The sequence below is a fragment of the Garra rufa genome, chromosome 2 (genome assembly GCF_049309525.1).
Source record: "Garra rufa chromosome 2, GarRuf1.0, whole genome shotgun sequence".
Lineage (NCBI taxonomy): Eukaryota > Metazoa > Chordata > Actinopteri > Cypriniformes > Cyprinidae > Garra > Garra rufa.
The window spans coordinates 7,425,986-7,438,392 of record NC_133362.1 but is presented as its reverse complement, the minus strand read 5'-3'; the positions used below and the strand labels follow the sequence as shown (position 1 = coordinate 7,438,392).

General features: G+C 33.0%; 1 protein-coding gene across 1 annotated transcript in view; it reads right to left on the bottom strand.

Annotated features, from left to right (window-relative positions):
* acoxl (acyl-CoA oxidase-like) overlaps positions 1-12,407 on the bottom strand; it is an 80,990-nt gene that overhangs the window by 9,808 nt on the left and 58,775 nt on the right. The window contains exon 18 of the mRNA XM_073834823.1: positions 9,907-10,008. Within this exon, the coding sequence (XP_073690924.1) occupies positions 9,907-10,008 (102 nt within the window). The remainder of the gene's footprint in view (positions 1-9,906; positions 10,009-12,407) is intronic.

Below are 12,407 nucleotides of genomic sequence, written 5' to 3'. Positions count from 1 at the left end.
CAATTAAATGCATCCTTGGTTAATAAAAGTATAACTTACAAAAAAACAAAACAAAACAGGAAAAGCACAGACAAAATCGCTACTTAAATGAAACGCAACTAAAAACTCCAAAAGGCTTTATGATTGAGAGCAGTAATAGTCTTTCATATTGCATTTTTTCTTGCACGTCTACAAAAATCCCCTAAAACAGTTATCCATTACCCATAAGTCATTGCATAAAGCTCACAATTAAAACTAAAAAACAATCTCCAACAGTGTGTGTGTGTGTGTGTGTGTGTGTGTGTGTGTGTGTGTGTGTGTTCAGTGAAGCATGTGAGTCTTGCTCTAATGTTGACACATGTAATGATAGGAGTGTGTGTACAATAGGACTCATTCTAAAGAGCTGGAGCCACACAAAGAGAAATCACACGCACATGTGAGGATCTCATCCACGGATACTGTCCTCAGCGCTCAGACCCCACACAGAGAGTCTTACTCATTCACTAACATGCTCACGGACATTTCTTCTACCTCACTCACTACCACACACATACACTGACTCACTAATTAGTGTCAAGTCAAGTCAAGCACTCTTACCACTGCTCAAACTTAAGCTAGTGACCTGAACAAACCCTTAAGCGGAGTATTAAACTTCAGGATCATTCACTTCTAGAACAACAATTTACAGATGATGTACTCATCTCCTTGTCATCCAAGATGTTCATGTCTTTCTTTCTTCAGTCGTAAAGAAATCGTTTTTTAAGGAAAACATTTCAGGATTTTTGTCCATGTAGTGGACTTCTATGGTGCCTGGAGTTTGAACTTCCAAAATGCAGTTTAAATGCAGCTTCAAACGATCCCGGCTGCAGCTAAAGAAGGTTATCTAGTGAAATGATTGGTTATTTATTTATTTTTATTACAATTAATATACTTTTTAACCTCAAATGCTCGTCTTTTCTTGCTCTGCCTGAACTCTGATTTTTCTGGTTCAAGACAGTTAGGGTTTGTTGAAAAACTTATTTTCTTTAAAAATTTCAAAAATCATTTCAAAATCATCCTACATCGCTGCAGAAGTACCGACCCAGTGTTTGCAAAGTGAACATGCAAAGAAGATCAAACACTAGGGATCCACCAAAATGAAAATTCTTGGCCGAAGCCAAACCAAATTTAACACTGGGCCAAAGGCTAATAACCGAACATGTTTTTTTTTGTGTGTGTTTTTTGCTGCGCAAAGGAGAATGTTATAATAAATGTATTAATAGAGCTGTTGTAATGATTGTTATCATTCATTTTTGTCTTTTTTTTTTATTATTTTACAGAACAACAGTAAAATTACAATGCTAACATTTATGAATGTTGACTTTTATTTTGGCGGAAAGCCGCAAGAAGACCTCGGTACTACTTTTTGCTGACAGCAGCAGATTTATAAATGATTCTCATTGCGCTGTTTCAGCGCAGATTTTTCTTGCACTTTGGATTTTGAACCCTCGTGCAACGCTGTCAGAATATATACAATTTGTGTGTGTGTTATGTTAACAATGTTCTGTGGTTTATTTTCTAATGGTTTAAAGCCATGTCACGATTTTAGTCATCATACAGTCTTTCTCGAACAGTTTTAAATGCTTCCACACTGCCGACATGTTTGCTGCTTTAGTGTGTGCTTCTATTTAATCGTGTCACATTGTTGTTCAGTATAATTTATTTGGCCTTTTTGCTTATTTCCAGCCGAATAATTTGCTTTACAACCACATTTGGCATCATTTGAAGCCACATTTAAACTGCATTTTGGAATTTTAAACTGGGCGTACCATTAAAGTCCACTATATGGAGAAAAATCTGAAATGTTTTCCTCAAAAAAAAAGAAAAGAAAAAAAAAACATTTTTTACGACTAAAGAAAAGATATGAACATTTTGGAAGACAATGGGGTGAGTACATTATCTGCAAATTTGTTTTGGAAGTGAACACTTTAATGACACTTTAAATGATCAGGAAATACAGAGATGACTGTGAATTGGACTTAAGTTAAAAAAATGACTTGATCTTTAACTACAAGAAGAAATATTTCTCGCACTATTGTGAGAGATAAAAGGGTGTCTCTCATGCACTCTGTTATGAAAACAAAGGCGATTTTCATATTGAGTGGCATTTGCATACACAACGTTCACAAGTTTGAGGTTGGTAAGATTTTTGAATGCTTTTGAAAGTCTGCTCAACAAGGCTGCATTTTTTTTTTGATAAAAAAAAATACAGTAAAAAAACAGTAATATTGTGAATTATTTGTTTAAAATATGTTCTCTATTTAAATATATTGTGAAATATAACTTTATAAATTTTCAGTGTCACATGATCCTTCAGAAATCATTCTAATATGCTGATTTATTGCTGCTCAGGAAACATTTCTGATTATTATCAATGTTTAAAACTGCTGTGCTGCTTCATATTTTGTGAAAACTGTGATTTTTTTTTTTTTTTTTTTTTTGATGGTAGTATTTTTTCAGAATTCTTTGAAAGTTCAAAAGAACCACATTTATTTGAAATTGTTTTTTTTTTCTTGTAAGTTCTTTGCCTTCCTAATTTAATGTATTTTAAAATATTAACTTTCAAAAAACTTTTTTTTTAACTTAAACTTGGGAACAGCAGTGTAAAGGGAAACAAATTGCAAAAAAGTTTTCACTTTCTGATTTCTATCATTTCTTCCCCCTTTTAAATATTGATGATGATGGTAATAATAATAATAATAATAATAATAACAACAATACTAATGTTTCTAGAACAGCAAATCAGCATATTAGAATGATTTCTGAAGGATCATGTAACACTGAAGACTGGAGTAATGATGCTGAAAACTTAGCTTTGATCACAGGAAAAAAATTACATTTTAAAATATATTCAAATAGAAAGCAGTTATTTTAAATAGTAAAAATATTTCACAATTGTACTGCTTTTGCTGTATCGTGGATCAAATGAATGCAGGTTTGGTTACTGTCCAAAAACTATTGAATGGTAGTGTACATTCTTAAAAATTGATGAAATTAACTGCTGAAACTCGTAGCTAACGGAAAGCTGTTAATGAAAGCATTTTGGGATGAAACGTCTGTTCATTCAGTACTGTTTCAACAACACAGGGCTGTTCTGGTTTGTCTTCAACAGTCACTGACTCTTAGATCAATAACAAAACGTAATGCCAATCAAAGCTCGCTGAGCCTGACGTTATTTGCATGGCTTACTCCACGGCATGGAAAACTAGATGATAGGCAAAGATGCTGACTCTTATCTGTCCAAAACATGTTTTCATCTTGTCTGTGGATAGATCCTTCAGCAACTCCCACTTAACTGAAAATCAGAAAAATATAGTGACTCCTAACATAAACATTAAAAATCCCGAGGAAAATGGGCTGCTCTCTTACAATTCGGAAGACATAATGGCGTTCTTAATAAAAGTAGACACAAATAAGTCAATAGCCAACAAAAAGTAAGAGCATAAAGCTAAAAATTGAGTGTGGATAATCAGCTAACAGGGAATGTTCTCAAGAGTTTTCTTAATGTTCTCTAAAAGTTATGAACAGAAACTCTTTCAGTAACGTAATTAGTTGTTATTTAATATTTTGTTCAAAGACCATCTTGTTCATTAAATGTTTGTTCAAAGTTATCTGGTCTTCCATAATGTTCTCAGAACATCAGCACAAAAACGTTATTGATACTTCATGGAACCTTTTCTTCTAAAACGTTTTAGTTGGATGTTCATGTAATGTTTTTAAAATGTTCCTACTTGTCAAAAATAACATTTCCTTAATGTTTGCATGCTCATTTAACGTTCATATAACTAAGAAAAAACTTTTAAAGAATTTTTTTAATGCTTAGAGAACATTCAAAAAATGTGTTCATAACTTTATGAAATGCTTGCAAAATGTTCTTAGAATATATTTTTCTTAGCTGGGAGATTATCTGGTTCTCAAAAGTTTTTTGCACAAAAACATTATTTATACAATGGCCATGGAACGTTTTAATTTTTAAATGTTTTAGTTGGATGTCTAACATTTAAAAAATGTTACAACTTTACAATGTTACAAATGTATGATGCCGTTTTGGTGTCATGTTAAAAAAAAACTAAGATTATGAGATTAAAGTTGTAATATTGTATATGAGAATAAATTAGAAATGCTTCGAGAATAAAGTCATTTGAACTTCATTCTCGTAATTTTGACTTTATTCTCTAAACATTTTGACTTTATTCTCGAAAACTTAAACTTTATTCTCTTAATTTTGACTTTACTCTTGAAACACTTAAACTTCATTCTCAAAATATTTTGACTTTATTCTTTAAATATTTTGACTTTATTCTCGAAACATTATTAATTTATTCTTGAAACATTTATACTTTTATTCTCAAAACACTTCAGCTTTATTCTGTTTTGACTTTATTCTTGAAACACTAACTTCATTCTCAAAACATATTTTTACTTTATTCTTGAAATATTTTGACTTTATGCTTGAAACATTATTCATTTATTCTCGAAACACTTTGACTTTAATCTCATATTTTTGACTTTATTCTTGAAATATTTGGACTTTTTTCTCATAATATTATGACTTTATTATTGTAATTTCGACATAAATACTATGACTTTAATCAGTTTTTCTTTTTAATCGCCATCGTACAAATGTTACAACTGAACGTTTTTGGAACATTCAAAAGTAAAAAAAAGCATCATGCTTGCAATGATACAATGGAACTTATATAACCGGGAAAAAAATTGTAAACCAATTGTGTAACTACGGTGGCCGAGAAGTGCAAAACACAACAACAAATCGCAACACAAAAAACAAATCTGAAAACCAAATAACAAATCCAGAATCAAAATTACAAATTAGAAAACGCAATATCAAATCTAAAAACAAAACGGCAAACCATAAAACACAATAACAACTCCGGAAACAAAATAGCAAGTCGGAAATCACAACGACAAACAAAAAAACAAAACGACAAGTCAGAAAACACAATGACAAATCAGTCAAAACGGAAAAGGTAGGTATTTTGTGTGACCGGCGTAGTCGCTGCTGATTGGACGGAACTCCTGTCAATCAAGACATACAGGAACTACAGTTCTAGAAGAGATCGCTGTCATCAACTTTTAAATGGTAAGACATTTATAAAATAGAACATCAACTTTTGCATTAAAACTGATTATTAATACATTATTTCTCACTTAATTAGTAGATTTACGGGATGTTATGCATTCTCTTCCTGCCGTTTTATCCATCGTTGTGTAATTAAGGCTTTCAAACTGGATTTTTTGCGAGTGGGGAGTTATTTAATAGATCTGGATTTATTGATTAACCTAAGTGAGAATGAAAATGTTAAAATAGGCGAGCAGTTTTCATTTCAGAATCATGGTAGGCCAATTTTTCCAAAAATGTATACTGTGTATTTTGTATTATAGCAGTAATCATTGTAAACACATTATTACTATATTTATTATATTTTTATAGCCACTAAAGAACTATTGTGTGAAGGATCAGTGATGCCACTGGAGTGAAATTTGATGGAGCATCACTTAACCATTTCGCCTGTTATTCTCCTTCTCTATCCTGCTTTCAGAACAAGAACCAGCTGAAGTAAAACAGTGCCAGTTCCCAAGTATGATTACATCACAATTTGTTAATGTAATCTATAGATTTCTCCTGCTGACTATATCCAGTTTTTCTATGAAGACTTCAGATGACCAGCACCTGTGAAGAGATGATGCCAACCCTTGAGAGGACTTCGGATGAAGCAGTCTCTAAATAAACATAGAAAACTGATAAATTTTCCTTGCATCGAAAATCATCATGATCACATCATGCTTTAATTTGTTCATTGTTTCTGATTACATGACATTAATTAACTGCATGATTTGTATAGCTTAATTTCAGAAAATTTCTGCCATATTAACATAATTTAAAACCGATACACTTGTTAACAGAACTCTTATTTGTAATGTAGATACATTCATTTTCTGTAAAGCTGCTAGAAACAATGTGTATACTAAAAAGTGCCATACAAATAAATGTGAATTGAACAAAACTCGATGCATCATTCATCTTTTCTCCTCTCTAGATCAGTAGGGAATTCACTGTGCTCTGTGACTGGAGCACAGCAAACTGTAGTGGAGACTGTTCAAGGACAACATTCTTTATAGTTTATTATAAATGTCTAAACTGATTGCTGTAAATGAGTGCATAACAAAAGTCAACATGCATAAAAAATATTATTAAATGTATAAAAATGTTTTAAGTTGTTTTCAATTAAAATATACTACAAATATATATTTTAGATATTAATAATTGAGGGGTGCACAAGATTAAAAACATTAAACAAGATTAATTTTCACTCAATCTTAAAATATATATACTTGTAAGACAATACACTTAACATTTACCATGAGATCATTAAAACGACAATGAACATTAAGATGTGATTGAACTTGACTAACATAAAAGTTGTAAGCACACACACACACACACACACACACACACACACACACACACACACACACACACACACACACACATATATATTTATATCATATTTATATAATTATATAGAGAGGCTGAAGTTACCTTAGTAACAGACCACAATGTCGTTTATATAGCAAACACGGACTTTTACCATGGTAACTTCAGCCTAAAATATGTTAACAAGGCAGGTGAGGATAGCTGACCACATTAATCCTCAAATATTAGCGGATTTTATCTTTTAAAAACAACACTTATACAACTACATATGTATATTACGTATACATTATTTTATAAATAATGTCAATAAAGTATTTTATTGTCACTAAATACCAAAAAAATCGCAGTTCTGTCTCTCTAACTCAATGTATTCCGCTATGAACTTCCTTGAACTATTTGAGGCTTCGTGAATCACGTGACGATCAAGCATTTTGTCTTGATTGACACGAGTTCCGTCCAATCAGCAGCGACTACGCCGGTCACACAAAATACCTACCTTTTCCGTTTTGACTGATTTGTTGTTGTGTTTTCTGACTTGTCGTTTTGTTTTTTTGTTTGTCGTTGTGATTTCCGACTTGCTATTTTGTTTCCGGAGTTGTTATTGTGTTTTATGGTTTGCCGTTTTGTTTTTAGATTTGATATTGCGTTTTCTAATTTGTAATTTTGATTCTGGATTTGTTATTTGGTTTTCAGATTTGTTTTTTGTGTTGCGATTTGTTGTTGTGTTTTGCACTTCTCGGCCACCGTATGTAACCATGTAAAAAACTGCACATTTTGAATGTTCAGAGAACATTTTCATAACTTAGTGGGAACATTAGCAAAATGTTCTCACCATTGTCACCGATGCTTTTGAGAAACACAGCCCAGATGACCTGGAAAGTGTTCATATTGAAACTTGTAACAAAATGAGACATTAACATGTTTTGACACATTTGAAATCACTGTTGCCAAATGTGCAAAGTCTCAATTTGTTCTCCATTTAATCTCAGTGCTGTCCAGGCGTAACAGTTGAGATATTAGAGATCTGGTTTGTGATTCTTATGTGCGTCCTTAAGTGAACAGCAGCTAATTATAAACAAGCGATCGGGTTATTTTTGCCACGTTATGCAGCCTGTCACATGATGAATTATCTTCAATAAGCCATTGAAAACATATAACAATAGTTCATATGAGCGCGCTGAAAGGAACCGTAAGCACATGCCTTCAGTCACGTGCGGTGGCCGCTGCAGTGGCTCTAGGAGAACAGAGGGGGTTGTTTGCAGAGACAGCGGCTGTGTTGGGTTTGTTAAAGTGGTAAACATGCAGTAAAGCACCTGCTGACCGCATACTGACAGACCGGTGTCGACCCCGCTGTCCTCTCGGCTCCTGTGTGGGAGAACCCCAATGAGGCCGTCTGGCTGTTTAATCACAGCTAATTGTGAACAACTGGCCACTTTATGTGTGTGTTGCAGGTGGACAATAGTAATGTTCACATTCTGCCACTCTGTAAACCCCAGCTAATGTGTGAAGGGTTAATGGGACTAATCCAAAACAGACTCTGATGGGCAGCAAAAAAGGCTTTGCGCCTCCTTAACTGCCTAAAGACTGATTGACAGCATGCTGATAACCTCCTGATGTGACTGCTGGTCAAATTCAACCCATTCACTCTCTCAAGTCATCAAAAATTGAAGCACGGACACTTATTAAGACGTTAAATGTATCCCTAGATGTCGACCAACTAGTAACTCCATTAAAAAAAACAAGAGGGATCATACAAAATGCATGATATTGTTTATTTAGTACTGACCTGAGTAAGATATTTCATAATATTTATTTATAAAGATATTTATAAAGACGTTTACATATAGTCCACAAGAGAAAGTAATAGTTTACATACACTTGATTTTTTGTGTAGTTGAACCCTTTCCAACAAAGACTGTTTGATTTTGGGATCCATCTTTTCACACTGAGGACAACTGAGGGACTCATATGCAACTATTACAGAAGGTTCAAATGCTCACTGATGCTCCAGAAAGACAAACACAATGCCTTAAGAGCCAAGAAAACTGAAAACTTTTGAAATTGAAGATCAAATTTAACTTATTTTGTCTTCTGGGAAACATGTAAGTAGCTTCTGAAGGGCAGTACTAAATTAAAAAAATTGGCAAAATGAGAAAAATGTACACATCTTCATCCTGTTTAAAAGTTTTCACCCCTGGCTTTTAATGCATCGTTTTTCCTTCTAGAAGTATAAGTGAGCGTTTGAACCTCCTGTAATAGTTGCATATGAGTCCCTGGACCTCAAAATCATACAGTCATTGTTGGAAAGGGTTCAAATACAAAAAAATGCTGAAAAACCAAAGAATCTGGAACCTGAAGGATTTTTTTCTGAACAACAGTGGGCAGTTTAACTGTTTAGGACAAGCAGTATACTTCATTCTTAATGAGTCATTTTTCAATTCAACCACATTTTCTCTTGTGGACTATATGAAAATGTCCTTTATTTCAAATATTTTATTCAGGTCAGTACTAAATAAAATAAAAAATAACATGCGTTTGTATAATCCCCTATTTTGGTAAAATAATTAACATTTTCCAGATTCTGCAAGGTGTATGTAAACCTTTGACCACAACTGTACTATGTTATTTGTTACTTTTTAAATAATCTTTAAATGATGTTCTAATCACAACAGGAAACGTTCTTGGAATATTAAAAACTAAAGATCAAATAACATATTTTGGGTGAAAAAGCTTGTAACATTTTTTGTAACCTTTAAATAATACTCTCACCACAACAAGAAAACTGGACATTTCAACCTATTAGAAACATTTCAGAACATTGTTCCCATAATGTTTTTATAAACTGTGTTACCTGAGTAATTCTGTGCATGATGATTTTTTGTGAATTTATACTTCATAGATATTTTTGAGCTACCTCTACCCTAAACCTAATAATATAAAACACAATAACGGTCAGAAAAAACTACAGAGACTGATCAGAAAAACAGTACAAATGTATTACAAAAGAGTCATGTTGCATTCCAAGTGTTCTAAGTGTATACAATAACTGTATGCAAAGAACAGATAAAAACTTTAGGTTTTAATGGCTAAAACTAAAACTTTTTCCTGTTTCTTGAATGCAGTCACATATCATTCAGAATATAAATCTGAACTTTAGAATGAAGCATTATTGTGAAATATTGTGGCTGTTCAAATCATACCATAACATATAATTGTGTCATAATTACACAAATTACACACCACTATATCATTTCAGTGTGATGGATTTCCCAGGCCTTTCACATCTGTGCACTGACGCCAAAGTTTTCTCATTTGAAAGTATGTTTCTAGTTCACTGATATATAAACTATAGTGTGACACTAAAAGTGCTTGACCATGCTTCAGTTTTTGATACCTTGGTAATGAGAACAAGTTGTCAATTTAGTTAATACCTGGTTTCGGATCTGTCGGCTGGTGTTGGGGGTCAGGTAGTTGTGCTCCAGGTACCACGCTCTCTCCTGATACACCAGACTAGTGCCATGAAGAAGGCAGAACTGTAAGAGAAACAGGAAAATGTGGAATAGAGCAGACACATTAGTTTACTAAAAGACACATTAGTAACTATTTAACACAAAGGCCTGATTTTGCATCTGATGCATGTTTAATATTAACAGGTTGCAGTAGTCGCAATGCAATGGCTACTAATAATAAAATGCATTACATGTATAGTTTTATTGCCTACTTTGCAGCCCATTGCATGGTGAACTTAGCATAATAGAGGTGGGAATCGATTACAAAAAGAATCAATTTAAAGGAAATCGACACTTCAGTCTGATTCATTTCTCAGAACTGGTTCTTTTGGATAGTTTGTTTAAATGAATCGGTTCAAAAACTATGATTGCAGCCGATCAATAACACATAAAGTCAATTTTGTGAATCCATAGCTGATTATTGCCTTTTATTCAATTTAACCTGCATTTCGAATCTCATTCGATTGACAAATGTGACCCTGTAGGCCACAAAACCAGTCATAAGGGTCAATTTTTTAATTAAGATTTATACATCATCTGAAAGCTGATTAAATAAGCTTTATGTTGATGCATGTTTGTTTGGATAGGACAATTATTTAAAAATCTGGAATCTGAGGGTGCAAAAAAAAAAAAAAAAAAAATCCAAATATTGAGAAATTCTCCTTTAAAGTTGTCCAAATGAAGTTCTTAGCAAAGCATATTACTAATCATAAATTACGTTTTGCTATATTTACGGTAGGATATGTACAAAATATCTTCATGGAACCTGATCTTTACTTAATATCTCAATGATTTTAGGCATAAAAGAAAAATCAATCATTTTGACCCATACAATGTATTTTTGGCTGTTGCTCCTGTGCTTCTTAAGACTGGTTTTGGGGTCCAGGGTCACAAATACTGATTAAACTACATCCTGGACAAGTTTCCTACATTATTTTGCACCTATAACCAAATACAGACACTAATGCACAAACTTTGTTTTGTTCTAGGTGTCTAAAATGTCTTAAAGGTTGAAACTGGCTTGTTCTGTTGTCCACAATGCATGGTTTTGAGCGCCACTCTGGACAACATGGTGATAACAGACAGAAAATAATCAAGGAATACTAAGGACACTGAAGACAAGGTAAGCCAAGAAAAACATGCACTAAAATATTCTTAAAACAAGAGTATTTTACTTGCCATATTGGCAGTTTTACTTATTTTAAGCAAACTGCACTTAAATTAGTTTTATTCCCCTGAAAACAAGTCTAAATATCTTGTCATTTTGATTGTCTAGTAAATGCATCTTAATTTAATAATTTTTAGATATTTTAACTAGAAACAAGACAAAAACGCTAAGTAAGATAACCCTTTTTTTGCAGTGTATTCATCCAATCTTTAAAAATAAGTGCAAAAAAGAATTTCTTAAAATCAGGGTAAATTCCAAAAATGGTAGAATCAAACAGCCCTAATTGAAACTAGTAAAATGCAATGCAAACCTATTGATCAACTTGGTTCTTTCGAAAGCCTTCTATGAAACAAATAAGAGGAGTGAATGCTTTCAAAACACTGCAAATCAGACGCTGTCTGAAAAGTCTTTCAGATCTGAAGTGCAAGTTCCACATGCAGAAACAAACAGCACTTTCAATTCAGCAAATCTGACTGGATCCAGACGATTCCAGTGGTTTACAGCGGTTTGAGGTTTGGGTTCAACTGGATGTAAATGTGATGCTCCTCCTTGTGTATATTAGATTTCATGAGAATCAAGTTTGCAATCCAACAATCATTCTTCCTCAACTTATGACCACTGTCAAAGGAAATATTCAATGCAGTCAGTTTTGTTTAAATGTTGCCGAAACAAAATGTTTGAAGCAAGACTACACCAACAGGTCACACCAAAAGTACCTATAATGGTAAATATATTAGCATCCACATCAAAGCACAATAATGTTTTGTTTATTGTAACTGTGAGCTGTCAACAATATTGTTATCATTGTGGTGTGGACTTCCCTATTCTCAAAGAATTAGAACGATTATTAAAACTTTATAGTTATTAGTTCCTGATTGTAACATTGAAACATGCATTTTCTGTAAAGCTGCTATGAACCAATATGCATTCCCTGCTGAGACAAAAAATGGAAACCTTCTATTGGTGGCTTGTTTAAACCACTAAATCCTAATGGAGGATGTCCCAAAACACATTACAGAAAAAAAAAATAGTTTTAATGGTTAAAAGTTAGAATTTCTGTAGTGTTGTTGTTTTTTTCAGCAGGGTTGTAAAACAAGCCATACAAATAAACATGAATTTAAATTAATTAAAATTAATTGTTACCATCTTGGTGTAAACAGCCCTTTTGTCTTTGCTAACTGGACTTTCAACTAAAAAAATATCACTGCCAATGACAGTTAATGTGTAAATACACCCATAAGCCACAATGGATGAC